Source organism: Drosophila guanche, unplaced genomic scaffold (assembly GCF_900245975.1).
Source record: "Drosophila guanche unplaced genomic scaffold, DGUA_6, whole genome shotgun sequence".
In the NCBI taxonomy this organism is placed as follows: domain Eukaryota; kingdom Metazoa; phylum Arthropoda; class Insecta; order Diptera; family Drosophilidae; genus Drosophila; species Drosophila guanche.
Window position 1 is genome coordinate 5,251,300 of NW_022995752.1, and position 19,885 is coordinate 5,271,184.

Consider the following 19,885-nt stretch of genomic DNA (forward strand, 5'->3'; position numbering starts at 1 on the left):
CACAGTGCACGAGCTTCAAGCAATGCTGCGGTACAAAAGCAGAGTTCCCCCCGTGTCTCCCGTGCTCCATCTTTGGCCAGCAGGAAAGGTTCTGCCGTGGCCAAGCCAGGCGCAGGCAATCGCATTTCCAATTGCAACTCCCAAAGCAACAAACTGATGAAGAAAGCCAAGAAAAGAAAGCCCAAAGAGCCAAACCAAAGAACACCGCCCAAAGAGAATCCAAAGAAGAAAGCTGCCAACCGGCCAGTGTCGCCGTCGTTGGTGAAGGAGAATCCTACGAATAAAGATGCCACATCGTCGGTTAAAGAGCGCCCAATCCTGAAGCCCCTGAAATGTTGTGTGCCATGCAAGTACGTCACCTATTGCTGCTGCCATTCGCCACCAAATGCACCGAATCCTATGAATAGTGCCTGCAGGCCATGGTTTTGTTAGTAAACAACACACTAAGGAAATAAACAAAACAAAAATTTATTGAATGCTTAAGTGCCCCATGGGTGGCCCCACCGGGTGCCAGCTGCAGTGCTTTGATCAGTTGGATTTCGTTTCATGAACAACAGGCTTAAGATAACCGAAATGAACTGCAAAAGTTCCAGTAGCGCTTTGGCGTCAGGGCCCGCAATGATAAGTCTGGGGAAATGTTTCTATTTCTTTTCAATGTTACTTTTTATACCCGGTACTCAAAGAGTAAATAGGGTATATTGTATTTGTGCGAGTAACGGTTGTATGTAACGCACAGAAGGAAGCGTTATAAAATAAAGTATAATATTCTTGATCAGCATCAATAGCCGAGTCGATAGAGCCATGTCTGTCTGTCTGTCTGTCCGTCTGTCCGTCTTGTTTGTCGACTAGTTCTCAGAGACTATAAGAGCTAGAGCCACCAAATTTTGGCTCCGGACTGCTGTATGCTCACACTAAAACCAGTGTATTTCAAAAATGAGCCACGCCCCCTTCCGCCCCCGCAAAAGGGCGAAAACCCCTTGTGGCGCACCCTTGCACAGAATGTGCAGACCATTGGACCATCAAAGTTGCGCACAAGAAATTTTCATAGATGGCGCCACTTTCGAAAAATTTGCTGTGAAACCTATCGGTCCAAGAATGTACCAATTTTATTGCTGTTTTAAATATCTCATAAATTGGAAAATATTAACTGATCCAATTTGTTTGATGCATTTTATTTAGTAGGCTTTTACTACTTGTTCTGTAATGTGAACGATATCTAGTGGTTGGCGATGTCTTCTACATCTAGATGTAGTCCTGAGTGCCGGGTATAAAAGTTGTGACGCGTAAGAAGCGTCTCACACGTCCCTTCTCGTGCTGTTTGTGTGATAGCAATTCCGCGAAATATTAGCGCAATTCTCAATAAGCTGATAAGGTGCTGACACGTTCTTGGTAGACTCCCCACCCGGCAGGAAATTTCAGATATTTGCTAAATGTTTGATCGTAGAGACTACTCCTATCTGCCGGAAATATCAGACAAGCAGCGGACGCGCTCACTGTTTTGGATCTTCGTTTAAATTTGGACAAACTTCGAATGGAATTGGTCTTGTTTATGGAGTCGAATGAAACCGACAGGAACGCACAGTGATAATTTCTTAACGATTCTTAACTACGCTGCAATCATTTTCCCCTGGGTGGTTCGAGTAGTTTCTCGCTTTAGACAGATCACCAGATCTACTCTTTCACATTAACAAATGAACATACATACATATTTATCATTGCATTAACCAAGCTTCAAGCACACACTGATGAAACCGCTTAAGAAACGCAAGAAAAAAAGTGAAATTCCACCACACGGTCTAGCGAGACTGATTGGCGCAACGATGCAAAAAATTGCCACAGCACAGAGCCCACGGCACAATTTGTCGCCACTCCACTGCCTGTGGCACTAAGTAATCCCACAGTCCACAATCCCCCAAAAGCATTATTATAAAGTCGATGACATCGCTGCCGGGCGAGCTTAGTCATAATGTGGACCACCAAACGGAAGGTTCAGGCAGCGTTGGGCCTGTGGCTGAATCTCCTCTCAATGGCACTGGCTGAAAAGTCCATCGAGTATTCAGCCAGCAACATCGATTCGGACAGCTCGGCATCAGGCAAAAGTTTCGATCCCCCGGAAGTGCTCTACAGAGGCGGTGGCGGCCACTCCTCAGAGTCACAAGCTGCTTCAGGGCTACACCCCTCGTTGGGCAGGCTGGGTGAGAGCCTAAACGAGGCCTACGGCAAGTGGCGTCATGGGGCTGGATCTGGTGCTCAGGAGCGCATTATTGTGGGTTAGTTCGAAAACTTCTTAAATGTGTGCATATGGATCTATTCGCATACCCAATAGGACACTATGGAGGCGGATTAGCATCTCATGGACAAAACCACGTTAGCTTTGAGAGCAACACCCATAGCCATTCTCCATATCCCTATAAGTACAACACACACAGCAGCCATGGGGGAACTGTTGGGGCTGGAACTGGAGCTGGAGCTTCACCCTATTATGGCAGCTCAAGTGGCGAAACTGCTGGCATACCATTCGATGTCTATGGAACGCGTCATGGCGCTGCCCTTGGCCATGCCCATTATTACGCGCCTGCTGGCCCGGAATATGCCTATCACTACCCTGTGGAGTCGCTTGAGATAGCCACGCACAAGGGCCACGGGCACAGCGATATCTCGTCGAAAGCCCTGCTGGCCAAGAGTTTCCTAATACCGCTGGCAAGTGCGGCTGTCCTGGGCATTGCGGCCGCATTGGTAAGTAATCCGCTGCTGCTGCAACTGGGCACTGTGTCCGGATTGGGACCGGCGATAGTCGGCAAACGCAAACGACGTTCTGTAAGAACGCCGTATCGACTATCTGACAAATGGTAACACAATGCGGTTAAAAGATATCCCATTAATTCATTCAATAAATATGCCATTCATACCAGAAGTAAACCTGGAATTTATTTTCTTTTTTTATACCCGGTACTCGAACAGTAAATAGGGTATATTGTATTTTTGCACAAAGTATGTAACGCGAAGAAAACGTTTCCGACTCCATAAAGTAAGTATATATATTCTTGATCAGTATCAATAGCCGAGTCGTTTGAGCCATGTCTGTCTGTCCGTCCGTCTATCAGATCACCAAATTGGGATCCGATCGGATCATTATTATAGCCACAATGAAGAAGTTTATTTGCAGTGGCTAAACCCACCCCGTCCCGCAGATTATATTTGTTTTTTACAAATGCTCTCATTCACACTCTGCCTCGCGCAGTGTGCGGCCTCTGCCTCTGCCGCGAGTCTGCAGTGTGTGGGTCTCCGGATGGGCGGCGAGCTTAAGGAGCGTGTTGGTGTGACAAGTGTTGTAGATGTAGGTGACAGACGAAGAAAAAATGTACAATTTTACAAAACACCGCTAAGGTGCAGATGTAGTACTGAGTGCCAGGTATAAAAGTTGTGACGAGTCTCACACGTCCCTTCTCGTTTGTTGTCGTTTTTGAATGAAAGACCGACCTTCGATAAGTTGTAAGTAGTTTTTTCAAATATACTTTGATTTGGCCTTAATAAATTCGATTTGTCAATATAGTTCTGTACAGTTCTGTTAGGTACTGTTAATGCACACTAGTCCTATCGAGACAAGACCACACTGGTCCACATTTACGGTATATTATATACTTTTGAGGATATTCATTGTATATTTACGATATATCGGTGTATACAATTAAATATACCATTATATAATGAATTTCAGGCTTCTATTATACTCCATTTTTTAAGGTATATTCAAGAATTTATTGTATGGAATCTCCCATACGCATGTTTTCCAAATGTCCCATGAGGACCTCTCTTGAGGGATATATCTCTCTCGCAACATGGGAGTTTTCATCGCAACAAAGACTCTGTATTCCATCTCCACTTACGTTGAATGCCATCCTCACTTACATATTTTACATAACGCAACATAATTTTTATGGGCCAGCCACATGCAGCAAAAAGTGAGCAGCATTGTTCCCCAACATTTGGCACGGAGTAAGCAACATTTGGTACCCTGGGATGGATTGATATCCTCGAATTTAGGAACATTTTAAAATCTCTGTACCAATCAATGCAAAAGCAAATCAATCTGTGTTGGTAAGCCATCTCAACGAATTTTCCAGATTATTTATACCGAGAATGTTTTTAGATCGGTATATATGTACATACATACAAAATACATATGTATGTATGTATATACATAGAAAACATATGAAAAGGTTAAGAGCATGTCATTCTAAAACAAAGGCATTGTTAATATTTAAAAGTATCTGGTAAAATGGAATTTTAATATATAGTATAGCAGATAGGGAACATACATATGTAAGTGGCCATACTATTGGTTGGTCAGCAACAAGTTGTCAAATGACAAATTAAAGTTAGAGTAGATCCGTCAAGCCCAATACCTAAAGGTATAAACCCGGCCATGCCATCATCCCTCAGAACACGGCAGTAGACGCAGCAGTCAAATAAGCACACAGACTGGGAAAATATACAGTCGTTAAATGTAACCCCTTAAAGATGCAATATGTGAGATACACCGAATATTAAAAGAAGAGTGGGAGAGAGAGTATGCCGAGTTAGACAGCGTTAAACGCAGAGGATACTGCTTACTTTTTCCCTTAACCTCATCAAAACCATGGTTCCTAAATATAAATAAGCTGAAACCATTGCACTATGGGGCATTTGACCACTCTTTGTGGTAATAATTAATAACTTCCAAACGAAACAATATTTTTTTATTTGTTTTTTTATATTAGTTTATAATAGTGAATGGAAGGTGTGTTGAAATAATAGGAGTGCCAGAGCCTTTTCTTAAGTGTAAAATCGAATTTGTATTTTATTGTTAAATTGAATCAAAAAAAAATTATGTAAATATGTAAAGCAATGCCATATTATATTAAAAAAAAGCCTTGCCCGGATTTTTACAAATTGAAAACTAGAATCGGATTTTTACATTGGCTTCTTCGTATACTGCAAGCAATTTCTTTTCCTTGAGTTGTCGAAATGTTGAACACAGAGATACTGAAAATCTCTTTACATTATTATAAATGTTTTTTTTTTAATTTCTTTCAAGTTTTTCGGGAAATTGTTCACTTTAATACAAAAACAAACTACCTTTTCGTTCTTAAAACTAGTGTCAGGTATTAATGCTTAAATGCAATGCAAATTGGCATCCTCTTTTGTAATTTAATTGGTCATTGAGTTTCACCGTGCAAAAGACTCCGAATTTTCAAACCTTAGGTTCAATTACGAAAACAAAAGGACATACATTTGATCAAGGATTGATCCATTAGGTTTAATGCTTCCGTGGGCTTTCATCACATATATAGACTTGTTGAAAAACTATCCATTAAGCATATTATGAGATCCGTTTTTTTATTTTCAAACTCACAAACACATTTCAAACGCCTGTCTGAATTAAGAATATTGTACAAAATGCTCTTAAATTGATCAATATACCACTTTATGGCAATTTTAACTTGATGAAACAAATTCTTGTTCCGATAATTTTTTATTATTCATATCAAACAGCTGAATTTACCAACTGATTTAACAGTGATGCGCACTGTTTCTTTTTTTGTTAATATTAAAGAATGGTGTTATTCTGATGTATATCGGTTTAGACAATATCATTTTATCGACTTATGAAAAATGAGTTTCGGCCAGAAAAAGGGGTCAAATGCCCCATACTGCATTGACGCTAAGACACTAACCAAATGGTATAATGTATATATATTATATTATTTGGTTAGCGGCTAAGAGGATCAACAGACTGCTTATCGGCACACTTGCCAAAATGCACGTAGCAGCAAGTAACATTTGTGATACTTGCGATACTATCGATAGCGCATCTCATCTAATTTTTAATTGTACCAAGTAAATCACAGGACTGGACTACCCATCGCTAAAAAAATATATCTATTAATTCTTTGAAAAAGAACAAATCAGCTCATACAAAACATTAATCGAGTTCATCAACAATATTGATGCAAAACTGTAATAAGTTACGATTCTAGTCGTGCCGATTTCCACCTTGTAAAGGCGGGCGGCCAAATAATCCCCCTCTACACAAGGGTAGAGCGGTAACATAAAACCCCAAAAAAATATTGAAATAAAAACAAAGCAAGATTGCACTATTCCCAATGTTCAACAAACGTAAATTCAGCTCGCTATGGGCCAGCTTTCGCAACGAGCAACAGGAAAATGCGTCTGCAGACGCTAGGCCAAGCGCTGCCAAGCAACAGTGTCAGGCCAAATCACCATTGGTGGAGTCCTTACAGCGTAAAAGTACTCCTTCCAAGTTCGATTGCGCCTGGCAAAAGCTACAACATTCCATGGAGACAAGCAGCAGTCCGAGACCATCGCATTGGGACACCAGGCAGTCGACATGTTCGCAGTTATTGGACATTAGCCAGGAAACGCCGCGTAAGTTTAAAGGTTTGGCAGTGGGTTTGACCAACAGCTCCACCAGACCTGCAATCGCACAAGGGGCCAACGAAACCCCGACTAAACTATCTTCATCTCGAAAGATAGCGGAACTTTGGAGCGAATTAAGCGGCCATTCATTGAATGATTCGAGCCTTATCGACTCATCCGATGACAGCTACATTGATGCATCGCCAGTGACTCAACTGGTGCGGGGACAAACCCAGCCTGTAACTCAACTAGTGCCAACACAAACACAAAGTCAATACTTGCCTCTCAGCTGCAAGAAGGCTTCTACTCCATACCGCATGCCGCGATGCGTTAAAGGAGGCTACGTAGAGGAGTTCAGGACAACGATGAAGCGAGTTCGCATGGATCAGCGCCATCTAAGAAACACAAAGGCCAGCCACACTGTTTACGTGCTAGATGTCTCTACAGAGTTTGGCGTTCATTTGGCCCAAGTAGAACCAGCCCCAGGGACAAACTGTGTAGATTCATCGTTCCATATTCTTCTACACTCAGACATTGCAGCTGCAGTTCGTGTGGGATCGAGGCTAGAATTATACCTGGATTCAAACAAGAAACCTCTTCAGTTACGAGACAAACGACGGGTGTACTCCCAGCCACACAATATTGTTATATTATAGAGAGAAAAAAAGTCATAGAAGAGAAAGGAAAGATGGATTAATTGAATTTATAAACTAGTGTATAGTTGTACCAAAATATCAGTCTTGTAAGATTTAGAATATAAGTATGAATATTTACCAGCATACAGACTTTTCGTGCAGAATGCTTGCATGGACGCGCTGTGCAAGGAATCTTCAATAAAGAACGGATTTCATTAGTTGTCACACACGGATCATAGACCGATTGCTACCTACCTCATTGCATGCGTGGGCACAGCAGCCACAAATAATAGGCAAATTACATTGCTTTGCTCATCCGCATAGGCATAACACTTGTGATAGTCCGAGCAGCTGTACTGGTCCATCAGCACAGTTTTGTTGGACGAAGATTTAGCCTCGAACTGCTGGATTGTCTCCATTGTTTGGTCAAAGAATTTCTTGAGCATGTCCAAGCGCTGCAGATCGCCAACGATAATGCGCTTGGCACTGCCCGACTGGTGCAGATTACGGGTGAAGAGGCTTTTGCGGGATTGCCTATTGATAAGGATAATGGCCAACACATTGCCATCAATATCGAGATGCTCGGGTAGACTGCGGGGCACGCAGCGCTCGGCGGCTGCCAACACAGTGGCCTCGTTTCGCAAAGCATTCATGGCGTGCATGTGCAGCTCCCTGAAAGATGCATTCTCCGCACCACAGAGCACACACAGAGCACTGTTTGGAGAAACGGGTATGCTGACAAAGCGGTAGGCAATGTTTGGACTCTTTACGGGCAGATAGACAGGCACATCATGTTGCAGGGAGCTGGAGGAGTTTAGCAGGAAGAGCAAGAGTTCTCTGTCTATGGTATCCAAGTCCCACCAGCCCTCTGTAGCCACGGCAATGCGATGGCCCACCACAAGACAGCAAAACAAGGAGCCGCAATGTCCACTAAACTCATTCAGGCACTGCAGGAGCTGGCTATTTTCCGAGGCCAACACACAGTCGGTGTAGCCGAGCAGTAGCGTGCCGGCACAGGATGCCTCCAGTATGGCATCTACGATGGGCACATACTTTTTGGCATCCTTCTTGAGGCGCTCCAGCAGCGTGGCGTGCGCCATCTCAGATGCTCGCGTGATGAACATTGCAATGGCGCCGAAGACCAGGTCGGCCAGCGACTGGAGTAGCTGTTCCGAGCCCACACCGTTGCTGCACACAATCAATGTGACCGCATTGCGGTCCCGCCAAATGTAGGTCCACTCTTCCGGATCGGCGGGAACCGAGCCCTGACCCTGCAGCGGCTGTTTACTAGTCGATGTCGCTTCCAATTGAATGCCCAGCGACTTGAAGAACATGTGAAACCCGTTGAGCGAAGCAACAGTTGAAAACGGCAACTGGGTGGAAGAAGAAAACGGTATATTAGTGAGGTGCATTAGGGGCCCAAGCAAACACTAACTCACATTGTCGCATTCTCCCTTTTTGCGCGTAAACACGGGCAAGCCACCGTTTGTTGTTAAACATAACAAGTAAATGGACATTTGAGGCAAACAATTGCCAAGTCTAAGTATTTTATTTGTTTTGTGGTTTTATGTGGTTTTACTAAGTGGAAATCGCCACGTCGAGAAAGGCAACTTATTACGATCTAATTTGTACTTGGTACAATTAAAAATTATATGCGATGCGTCATCGATAGTATCGCAAGTATCACAAATGTTACTTGCGACTACGTACATTTTGGCAAGTGTGTGTGCCTATCAAACGCACTGCCGCCAAGCAGTCTATTGATCCGTTTAGCGGCTTTCAGCTTATTTCTATTTAGGAACCATGGTTTTGTTGAGGTAGAGGGAAAAAGTGAGCAGTATCCTCTGCTTTTAACGCTGGCAAACTCGGCATACTCTCTCTCCCATTCTTCTTTCAGTATTCGGTGTATCTCACAATAAAGATGCAATATCTTTAAGATTCCATTTACCGACTGTATATTTTCCCAGTTTGTGTGCTTCTTTGCCGTGTTCTGAGGGATGATGGCATGGCCGGGTATGAAATGGATTTATACCTTTAGGTATTGGGCTTGACGGATCTTCTTCCTGATTTTATAAGCGATAAAATTATCCTGAATGCTCCCTGCCAGTATTAGAGCCCCGTTTCTGCTTTCCGTTAGGATGGCGATACGAGAAAACCGCGGGAAATGGCATGGTCCAAGGCCTTTTCAATTGCAAGCAACTCGGCGGACAGAGATGACAAGGTTTTGTGCGTGTAAATGCTGTCTATGAAACCTGAGCTGTCGTGTAGGAAAGCTGCGCTAGAGTGTCTGTTAGCTACTGATCCATCAGTGTAGTAGGTCTCGAAGCCTCCCCTTGTCAGGAGTGCCATTTGTTCCCTATGGAGAACTAATATGCCCGCCTGGTCTAAGCTGTGCTTGTTATCAGCAGCCCCCTTAAAAAAGTCTAAGTCTGGCCTAATTTTGGTGCAATGCGAAGTTGTACTGTCAAAGACCTCTATTCTCTCCAGAATATCACCGAACTCCCGAAATGCCTTGGCGTAGCCCGTGTTTATGTCCCTGTCTAGGGACACCGTCCTACTCGCTGGGAGGCTGTACGCAAATGCCTTGGCTAACGCTTTTGCCGCTAGGAATCTCATTCTGTATTCCGGTGGAAGTTCTCCTGCCATGTGGTGAATAATCGGGATTGGGGTGCAAATGATTAAGCCTAGTGACTTTCTAAGGTGGTGGTTTGATTTTGGCTAGAGCGGATTTGGACAAGTTGCTGAAAGACGAGCAAGCGTATTCTAGTCTACTTCTGACAAAGGCCTTGTAAACTATGAGCCCTCTCTTTGGGCTGATACCGTAAGGGGACCCACTGAGTAGTCTTAGAAACGGATAGGTTCTGTTTGACTCCGAAATGCCCTGCTCGATGTGCACTGAGGCTGAGTTGTTCGCTGAATTTGTTCCGCCTAGATATTTGATCTGATTTACTTGCCTAAGCTCGACTCCTTGGTGCTCAATGTTTAGCTCGGTTCTTCGGATGCTGAAGTGAATCACTTTGGATTTGGCTGGGTTGAAAGCCAGGTTAAGCCTGTTACATCTTGCCTCAAAGCTGTCTATTTTTCCTAGGAGCATACGTTTGGTAATGGAAATCTCCTTGTAATAAGCAAATAATAAAGAAGTCGTCCGCATACTGAAACGGTAAGCAATTGCCATCGTTTATCTCGTGCAGATCTGCGGTGTACAAGCACTAACCAAATAGTAACCAAATATAATATGTACGTGTGCTTACTGTATATAGATGTATATATGTGTTTACATATATGCTTATACACATATATATGTTTTTATATTTATCTGAAAAGATTTGTCTGTAAGAGATGGATTTTGTAACAATGTTGATAAGACCGCAGCAACGAAGTCGAGAAGCGACGGCGTTTCTATTATATGCATACAATTTTGAATAAAGCAGTATAAAATCTGCATTTAAAACAATTACAGCATTCAAATACAATAACAACTTTTATTGGTATATTTATTTTTTCCAACCCCCAAAGGTCCGGCCACCAATCCCCACCCCTCATTCTGCACATGTTGCGGTAGGTCAGTTTCATACGCCAAGCCCCGAAAACAAAATCAAATCATCAAAACGAATTTTCGTTCCATCGCACTTCAGAAAGTCAGAGCACCAACAACCAACACATTACTTGCAGTGTCCGTGTGAATCAAGCCAGAACCGGTTTGGAGCGCTAAAAAATCATTGGCTACACGCACTTATACAAATGTAGCTGGGACTTCTGGCTGCGTGCTCTACACGCACTTATACAAATGTAGCTGGGACTTCTAGCTGCGTGTTCTACACGCACTAATGCTTGTAGCTGCGACGTTGGCAGAGGACTGGGACTTCGCGACGCACATTCTGCGGTGACGTTTCGCTTCCTCTGAATTGACAATCTACTATACTATATGGTTAGTGGTATTCATATCCCAATCGATCACATACTCCATTCGAAAATATAATTTTTGAATGAGTTCAGTACAGAATAAATTTGATTTTTACATGCAATCTAGTAACTATCAAATCCATAGCTTTGGATTCAACTACGTAAACGAGGGCTGCTGAAGCAGCATATATCTATAGGGCGACACACTGTATGGTCACCAGGGTGACCGTTTACGGTATATTTTATACTTTTCGGTATATTTTGACGTCGAAATTGAGTCGGCGGTATACGAACGGTATATTTTTTTCTGGCGTTCGTTCGGCAAACAACTCGTTTTTGAGTTCAACATTATCAGTAAAATTGTTTTTCTAATATTTAACATAACACAACAACAAATTTCGCTACAGCGATTATATAATGGTATATAATGGTATATAATGAATTTCATCGGCCTATTAAATTCAAATTTTAAGCTATATTCAATAATATATGGGGTATCCAAACTCCTATACGTGTTTTTTAAATGTCCCTCGAGGACGTGCTGTCTTCTCCGTAGGAAATTTTCTCTCTCTTTTGAAGGGATATTTCTCTGTCGCAACAAGGGAATTTTCATCGCAGCAATGAGAGGCTGCTTTATTCTATCCAAACTTACGTTGAATTCCATCCTCACTTACGTACTTTACCGTTGGCAACATACTTTGTATGGACTAACAGCATGCTGCGAATATTAAGCAGCATTGTTCCCCTACATTTTTCTTTGAATAAGCAACATGTTTTTATTAAATAATGGAAACAGGATACACAAAGGAACATACTACGGGGTGGCCAGCAAAAAGTAGTCAAATAACGTAACAAAACATTTAAAAACGTAGCGTTTATTTTGTTCGTTTTTTTCTGACCCTTTCAGCTAAATCGTTATTTTTGTAAACAATTAAATAAAATAAGTAATGAAGTGTAGGCCAACCTGTGGCGAATGTATTGTACAATCGAAGAAAATTATAGTCCCACGGCTGAGTGTCTTAGTTTGATGGCAATATGAAACAGAATATTAAAATCGAGTAAATATGTAATTGACGGAGACCGATTAACCTTCTGTTGACCAATGGGTGTTTAAGTGAAAACTAAGAAATTTATGAAACTTAAAGATTTTTAACGCAGTTTGGCTGAATGAAACGGTGCCCATTCGAATCGATTCGTAAACAGGGGGGATTCGTGGCTACAATAAACATTTACAAGCAGTTTTATTTCCCCAGTTCGGACAAAGTGTTTACCTATTTAAAAGGCGGGCGTTCTCTGTGTTAAGTTTGAACAGTCACTCGGAAGCGTTTCAGCCATGCCCCCAATTCAAAATAGAGATCAATGGATTTTCGGATAACTGCTGCCCCCTGCTCCAATAAAGATATACAAAATTTTTTTTTTTTTTTTTTGAGGTTTTAAGTTACCGCTCTACCCTTAGGTAGAGGGGAATTATTTGGCCACCCGCCTTTCAAGGGGGAAATCGCCACGTCGTAATATGTAACTTGTTACAGGTTTGCTCCAATACTTACCTGGCGTAGAGGTTATGTTCCCCACGTGCTTTAACCTTTTTTATATATACAAAATTAATTCTTTAAACATATCGGTGTGGAGGAGACCATAAAGGAGACCCTAAGACTGAAGGTTCGCTTGCGACAGCTGGTGGCTAATATCTCCGCCTTTTTTAAGTAAAAAATTTTTCCTCTTGCAGATTGGCATCAAATGGAGGCTGTAATCATGGGGAGAGATGAAATTCCTTCACGTCCAGAATGCAGGGCCAAGGCAATGCCACAGCCCCAAGCTGGCAATGTGCATCACAAGTAAATGACAACGCTTCGATGCTGCCAAATAAACGTCCTGATCTCCTTTTAGGATATTTTTGCGTGGAGCTCGTTGGTGTCGCTGCCATTTAATGTGGAATGGCGCAGCTCATCCTCTGCGCTATCGTCGGCAGAGCCCAGGTCCTCCTTATTAATGGTGGCTACCACCGTTGGGTGCGACATTTTCTGGCTTAAAGTTGGCCAGAGACGAGTTTCAGAAACAAGGGCGATATCCACCTGGAAGGAGTACAAAGTGGAAACCTTGAAAGTGATTAAGAGTTTCTAGAGAATACCATTGCTTCCTAATGCTTTGTGTGTGATGGCCCGTGTTGACAATAAATATCCACGCTCTTCGTGGGCGGGATGGGGCACGTTAATGTTATAATTGTCGATTATGATTCAATTTAATTCAATAAATTATTTTTATTTTTAAACCAGACAGATTAGAAAGTACGGGGGGGCCTTGACCAGGACTGTAGCTACCCTAGTAAACAGTGTACGCATTTTACGTTGCGCCACCACCCACCACGGCTTGTGGTTGAGACGAGGTTTTGGGGCAATCGCTTTCGTTTCACCGGCAGTGGCTTTTGGCGGGGGTATTCTGGACTGTGGATCCTCCGCCAACGCCTCCTCGCCACTGTTGCGATGTAAATCCAACCACTCATCGGAGCTCAGAGGCAGCACCTCAGTGCCATTGAGACCGGCAGAGGCGCGATCCATCCACATAAGAATGTTACTCTTCAGATTGGCCTGCTGACCTGCAAAAGACAGTTAAAGGGTAACAGTTTCAAAGTGACAGATTCAATGTGGAAATTACCTGCTGTTGTCCGATCGTTTCCCTCTTTGGCATTCATCTCGATAGCACAATCAGAATAGGCACCTGAACTTATGACCCTCGGTCAAGCCTTGTCCAGGCCATTACTCGCGCCAGCAGCACGTCCTCATGTCTGATGAAATTTCAGGAAGCCTCCTACGGACAAATTGACGCACAAGACATGGAGTACATATGTATGTAAAAAGCGTATAATAAAATAGATATACTTTCCTATTTCTTTCATAGCGATTTTTGCATTTCTAAGCCCTTTCAGAATAAGTTGGCTTGTTCCCTTGAGGGAAAATCGTGTCGGTTAGTGTAGCTTCTGGTCTTTGACTCCAAAATATTCTCCAAATTTAGTTTACTAATTTATTTATTTTTTTTAATTTTTATTTTTTTTTATTTCTATATTTTGCTATTCATTTCATGAACTTTCGTTCAGCAAATGGTAACAAAATTCTGTAGCCTTTCCTAAACATAAAATTGGCGAAATTACAGTAGATGCAGTTCATCAAATTGAAAATATTGGAGATATTGTGATGGGACCCATTGATATTGGAGAATGATCAACTTCTATGGGACCCATTATTAATATTGAAACAGATCCATTAAATATTAATAGAGACTTTGTAAATAAATCTCCGAATATTGATTGCAATTTATGTTCTTCTCATATAAAATGGGTCGATCCGAGATCAAGAACGGTGCAAACAAATAATATTTTTAGAGACAGAAATTCGGTGGGAAAGGAGACATCGCTGATGATGGAGCGATGTTCCTTCGAAACAGTCACAATATCAATGAATTACTTTAAAAATTTGCAGATTATAGAGACCGAGATGTATACAGATCGGTATATAGTACATACAAAACATATGAAAAGTTCAATTATTAAAAGCAGTTGATTAAATGGATTTATAATATTAACTATGGCAAATACATATTTTTGGTTGTCCTTTTTAGTTTTAACTTTATTATGCAATCAATTCAGGTTAGATGTATCATGACATCAGCAAATCCTGCGCAGAATTTAAAGACAATTTGAGTAAAATTACATTTTTAAAGCTGAGAGTCCTAACCAGCTGGTAATATTGAATTGAACAACAAAATCGAGGAAAATGATTTTAGATTCACGGTATATTTTACGGTATATTTTGAAAATAAAAAAGTATATTTCGGTATATAATCGAGGTCCACACGGTATATTTTATCGATAATTCCGCGGTCACACGGATGGTCATATGTTCACATTGCATTCACATAGCTTTGAATACAACTGTGTGAACGAGGGCTGCTGAAGCAGCATATATGTTTTTGCCTATCGGGCGACACACTATATGGTCACATTGTTCACACAAATTGCATTTCGCATTGTCCGTCTCCGTCGTCGTTTTCACACGCTGCTCTTTTCTGGAATTGGAATAGGTAAGTGAAATAAGTTAATAACACTAGTCTTAACAACAAATATGCTGCACAGCGCCAATGTGAGGAGCATAGAGTAGTATTAGTTGTGAAATGCCGCCGCAGTCGCTCGTCGCGGCGGAGACAGGCAACGACGATGCGTTCAATTGTATTTGTGTGCGTGCGTGTGCGGTATGCTCCTGTGTGTGTGAGTGTGCGAAAAAGTGTAAGCGCGCGCAGGCAGCAAAGCAAGCGTGTGCCTGTAGTTGTATGAGTGTTCCAAAAAAGAAAATAAGAAAATCAAAAAAAAAATATGGTTGCCTGCATGCCGAAAACGCAATAAATTAAATTTGTACTGTTTCGTTCATCTATTGACTGGATTTTTTCCAGTTCAGTGCAGCGGTCCAGAGCCAGGGATCGAATCGACATCCACATTGCCTTGCCACTCCGAATCCGCAACGCTCCCGCTTCACAACGCAGCCATCATCATCACATCACAGTTGCGCCCGTACGTACGCCGTCGTACCGTACCGTACAGAACGTACACACCGTTAAGATCACCTCAGGCCGGAGGAATAAGCTAAATCAATCAAAATTAACGCGGAGACAACCTCTGAGCGACGCAGACGCGAACGCCGCTTCTACTACAAAGCGATGGCGATGTTGACCTCAGAAGAGGCGAGCAAACTCCTCGACTTCTCGCAGAAGCTCGACATCAATCTGCTCGATAAGATTGTCGAGGTGGTATACGCATCGCAGGGCGATCAGCTGCGCCTGGCCCAAGACATACTGACCACACTCAAGGAGCATCCGGAGGCATGGACGCGCGTCGATAGCATTCTCGAATATTCACAGAACCAGCAAACAAAGTTCTATGCCCTCCAAATACTCGAGGAGGTGATCAAGACCCGCTGGAAGGTGCTGCCGCGCAATCAGTGCGAGGGCATAAAGAAATATGTAGTCAGCCTGATCATCAAGACATCCTCCGATCCCACGGTGATGGAGCAAAACAAAGTCTATCTGAACAAACTGAACATGATTCTGGTGCAGATCCTGAAGCGTGAATGGCCTCGCAACTGGGAGACCTTCATCAGCGACATTGTCGGAGCCTCAAAGACGAACGAGAGCCTCTGCATGAACAATATGGTTATACTGAAGAATCTAAGCGAGGAGGTTTTCGACTTCTCGCTGGGCCAGATCACGCAAACCAAGGCCAAGCATCTGAAGGACACCATGTGCTCAGAGTTCTCGCAAATCTTTACGCTCTGTTCGTTTGTGCTGGAGAACTCTATGAACGCTGCCCTGATCCACGTCACACTGGAGACCCTGCTCCGATTTCTCAACTGGATTCCGCTGGGCTACATATTCGAGACGACGCTCATTGAGACGCTGATATTCAAGTTTCTCACCGTGCCCATGTTCCGCAATGTGACACTGAAGTGCCTGTCCGAGATCGCCGGCCTCACGGCTACCAACTACGATGAGAACTTTGCGACGCTATTCAAGGACACGATGGTCCAGCTCGATCAGATCATTGGCCAGAACATGAACATGAATCATGTGTTCAAGCACGGCACCGACACCGAACAAGAGCTGGTGCTGAATCTGTCCATGTTCCTGTGCACCTTCCTCAAGGAGCACGGCAAACTGGTGGAGGATGCCAAGTATGTTGACTTCTTGAATCAGGCCCTCATGTACTTGGTGATGATTAGCGAGGTGGAGGATGTGGAGGTGTTCAAGATCTGTCTCGAGTACTGGAATAGTCTCGTCGAGGATCTGTACAATTCGGAGTTCTTCCACCCGACCCTCGAGTCGTCAAGGCGCCAGCAAGTGTATCCGCGGCGTCGCTTCTATGCCCCCATTCTGTCCAAGGTGCGCTTCATCATGATTTCACGCATGGCCAAGCCGGAGGAGGTCCTGGTGGTGGAGAACGAGAACGGCGAGGTGGTGCGCGAATTCATGAAGGACACAAACTCAATTAACCTGTACAAGAACATGCGCGAGACTCTCGTCTTTCTCACCCACTTGGACTGCGTGGACACGGATCGCATCATGACGCTGAAGCTACTCAATCAAGTGAATGGCACAGAATTCTCCTGGAAGAACCTCAACACGCTGTGTTGGGCCATTGGCTCCATATCCGGTAAGTCTACAATTCTCCCCCCAAATCTATCCAATCTATTTCCCCTTTCCGTTCCGTTTTAGGTGCATTTTGTGAAGAAGACGAGAAGCGTTTTCTGGTCACAGTGATCAAGGATCTGCTGGGTCTGTGCGAGCAAAAAAAGGGCAAGGACAACAAGGCCATCATTGCCTCCAATATCATGTATGTGGTGGGCCAGTATCCGCGCTTCCTGCGGGCCCATTGGAAATTCCTGAAGACTGTGGTAAACAAACTGTTTGAATTTATGCACGAGACACACGACGGCGTGCAGGACATGGCCTGCGATACGTTCATTAAGATTGCCATCAAGTGCCGTCGCTATTTTGTCACCATCCAGCCAAATGAGGCATGCACATTCATTGACGAGATTCTCAGCACAATGAGTAGCATCATCTGTGATCTGCAGCCGCAGCAGGTGAGTGACACAGTGACCAACGGGTGGGCGAATTCGACTTCCGAATGGTTTGCTAATGGGATCCCATTAACTTCTTTCTTAGGTGCATACCTTCTACGAAGCTGTCGGCTATATGATCTCCGCACAGGTGGATCAGGTACAGCAGGACGCGCTGATCGAACGCTATATGCAGCTGCCCAATCAGGTCTGGGACGACATCATATCGCGAGCATCGAAAAATGTTGATTTTCTGAAGAACATGACGGCAGTGAAGCAGTTGGGCAGCATTCTGAAAACCAATGTGGCCGCCTGTAAAGCTCTGGGCCATGCGTATGTCATTCAACTGGGGCGCATTTATCTGGACATGCTGAATGTATACAAGATCACATCGGATAACATTATCCAGGCGATCGAGGTGAATGGTGTCAATGTGAACAATCAGCCACTGATCAAGACCATGCATGTGGTCAAAAAAGAGACTTTAAACTTGATAGCCGAATGGGTCTCGCGCTCCAATGACAATCAGCTAGTAATGGACAACTTTATACCGCCCTTGCTAGACGCTATATTACTAGACTATCAGGTGAGGAGGTCTCTACAAAATATGGAGAAGCTATGCTCTGCCTAATATGAATAATAATAATGTTGGTTCTATTATATTTTACATCCTTTTTGCAGCGCTGTAAAGTACCATCGGCACGCGAGCCAAAAGTCCTGAGTGCGATGGCCACAATTGTTCATAAACTGCGCCAGCATATCACCAATGAAGTACCAAAAATATTCGATGCCGTCTTCGAGTGCACACTGGATATGATCAATAAGAATTTCGAAGATTTCCCCCAGCATCGGCTCAGTTTCTATGAGCTACTGCAGGCGGTCAATGCGCACTGTTTTAAGGCGTTCCTCAACATACCGCCGGCACAGTTCAAACTGGTCTTTGATTCTGTGGTGTGGGCCTTTAAGCACACAATGCGCAATGTCGCAGATATGGGATTGAATATACTTTTTAAGGTAAACAGACATACAGCAGTTGTTTTTTTGTTTAAACATAATTTTATAAATCATGAAATTCTTACAGATGCTGCAAAACCTGGAAATGCATCCGAATGCAGCGCAGAGTTTCTATCAGACATACTTCACGGATATTCTAATGCAAATCTTCTCAGTGGTGACGGACACCTCACACACGGCCGGACTGCCGAATCATGCCATCATTTTGGCGTACATGTTTTCGCTGGTGGAGAATCGCAAGATTACAGTGGACCTGGGACCCATACCCGATAATATGATATTCATACAGGAGTATGTCGCATCGCTGCTGAAGTCGGCCTTCAATCATCTATCCGATAATCAGATTAAAGTTTTTGTCACTGGCCTATTCAATTTGGACGAGAATGTGCAAGCATTTAAGGAGCATTTGAGAGATTTCCTCATACAGATTCGCGTGAGTACCACAAAGGATGCCTCTGTGGATTTTATGATTAATAAATTTGTTGTTGTTGTTTGTTATAGGAGGCCACTGGTGAGGACGATTCCGATTTGTATCTGGAGGAGCGCGAGGCAGCCCTGGCCGAGGAGCAGTCCAATAAGCATCAGATGCAGCGGAATATTCCAGGCATGTTGAATCCTCACGAATTACCCGAGGATATGCAGGATGAATAGAGAGTGTTCGGAAGATGTGCCCCCCCCCCAATTAGCATGTTTTAGTTGATGCTTGATTGAGAACGATTCAGATTCAGATACAGATCAATATTCAGTTGATGACAATGATTGACGTATGAGTGTTTCTCCATCGAGAGAGAGTATAAATGTTTGTTTGATTGAATGCATATAAGTACGTTATATATATATATACACACACATACACAGAGCACACACACATACACATACACCAACCAATACACACACATGCATATATAGTTTCGTTTTGTTGTGGTGAATGAGAGTTAAAAGAAAAATGGTTATTCGTGCGCAATTACATACGATTAATATGATTAAAACATATTTTTGCGCAATGTCCTCGACACACGTGAAACCACAAAACCAAGATCCCATTTCCCTCCTTCATAACTCCCTCCCTCCCCCAACCCTTTATATAGTCTTACACCTAAAAGGCAAGAAAAACGATAGAATACCATAAAACGAGTTTTATGGGAATTTTTTAAATGAGGGTATAATTGTAGAAAATTTGTGTATGAATGATGAATAATTGCGCGCAAACACAACATACACACACACACACACACACACACACATACACACAAACAACAGATAGACAGCCTAGAAAACACAATAAGTTAGGAAAACTAAACGAAAAGTAGC

General features: G+C 43.1%; 4 protein-coding genes across 4 annotated transcripts; 3 read left to right on the forward strand and 1 right to left on the reverse strand.

Annotated features, from left to right (window-relative positions):
- Positions 1-1,422: 1,422 nt before the first annotated feature.
- LOC117587726 (hornerin) lies at positions 1,423-2,907 on the forward strand. The gene is made up of 2 exons (XM_034278644.1): positions 1,423-2,270; positions 2,327-2,907. The coding sequence occupies exons 1-2, from the start codon at positions 1,967-1,969 to the stop codon at positions 2,851-2,853; spliced, it is 831 nt and encodes a 276-aa protein (XP_034134535.1). The 5' UTR covers positions 1,423-1,966; the 3' UTR covers positions 2,854-2,907.
- Positions 2,908-5,889: 2,982 nt separating this feature from the next.
- On the forward strand, positions 5,890-7,284 carry LOC117587835. Its single transcript, XM_034278796.1, has one exon. The coding sequence runs from the start codon at positions 6,147-6,149 to the stop codon at positions 7,074-7,076; it is 930 nt and encodes a 309-aa protein (XP_034134687.1). The 5' UTR covers positions 5,890-6,146; the 3' UTR covers positions 7,077-7,284.
- LOC117587834 (protein fuzzy homolog) lies at positions 7,118-8,655 on the reverse strand. The gene is made up of 3 exons (XM_034278795.1): positions 8,495-8,655; positions 7,311-8,428; positions 7,118-7,248 (listed from the first exon to the last, which is right to left on the reverse strand). The coding sequence occupies exons 1-3, from the start codon at positions 8,570-8,572 to the stop codon at positions 7,191-7,193; spliced, it is 1,254 nt and encodes a 417-aa protein (XP_034134686.1). The 5' UTR covers positions 8,573-8,655; the 3' UTR covers positions 7,118-7,190.
- Positions 8,656-14,879: 6,224 nt separating this feature from the next.
- Positions 14,880-19,816, forward strand: LOC117587529 (exportin-1). Its single transcript, XM_034278331.1, has 7 exons — positions 14,880-15,032; positions 15,399-17,151; positions 17,214-17,584; positions 17,667-18,146; positions 18,242-18,574; positions 18,642-19,007; positions 19,076-19,816. Exons 2-7 carry the CDS (start codon positions 15,663-15,665, stop codon positions 19,223-19,225), a joined length of 3,189 nt encoding a protein of 1,062 aa, XP_034134222.1. The 5' UTR covers positions 14,880-15,032; positions 15,399-15,662; the 3' UTR covers positions 19,226-19,816.
- Positions 19,817-19,885: the final 69 nt, after the last annotated feature.

Coding starts and splice junctions, on each gene's coding strand:
- LOC117587726 (XM_034278644.1), top strand. CDS start 1,967: ATGTGGACCACCAAACGGAAGGTTCAGGCAGCGTTGGGCCTGTGGCTG. Junction 2,271..2,326: donor TCAGGAGCGCATTATTGTGG/GTTAGTTCGAAA, acceptor CATACCCAATAG/GACACTATGGAGGCGGATTA.
- LOC117587835 (XM_034278796.1), top strand. CDS start 6,147: ATGTTCAACAAACGTAAATTCAGCTCGCTATGGGCCAGCTTTCGCAAC.
- LOC117587529 (XM_034278331.1), top strand. CDS start 15,663: ATGGCGATGTTGACCTCAGAAGAGGCGAGCAAACTCCTCGACTTCTCG. Junction 17,585..17,666: donor GTGATCTGCAGCCGCAGCAG/GTGAGTGACACA, acceptor CTTCTTTCTTAG/GTGCATACCTTCTACGAAGC. Junction 19,008..19,075: donor ATTTCCTCATACAGATTCGC/GTGAGTACCACA, acceptor TGTTTGTTATAG/GAGGCCACTGGTGAGGACGA.
- LOC117587834 (XM_034278795.1), bottom strand. CDS start 8,572: ATGTCCATTTACTTGTTATGTTTAACAACAAACGGTGGCTTGCCCGTG. Junction 8,429..8,494: donor AAAAGGGAGAATGCGACAAT/GTGAGTTAGTGT, acceptor TCTTCCACCCAG/TTGCCGTTTTCAACTGTTGC. Junction 7,249..7,310: donor GTGCCCACGCATGCAATGAG/GTAGGTAGCAAT, acceptor TCTTTATTGAAG/ATTCCTTGCACAGCGCGTCC.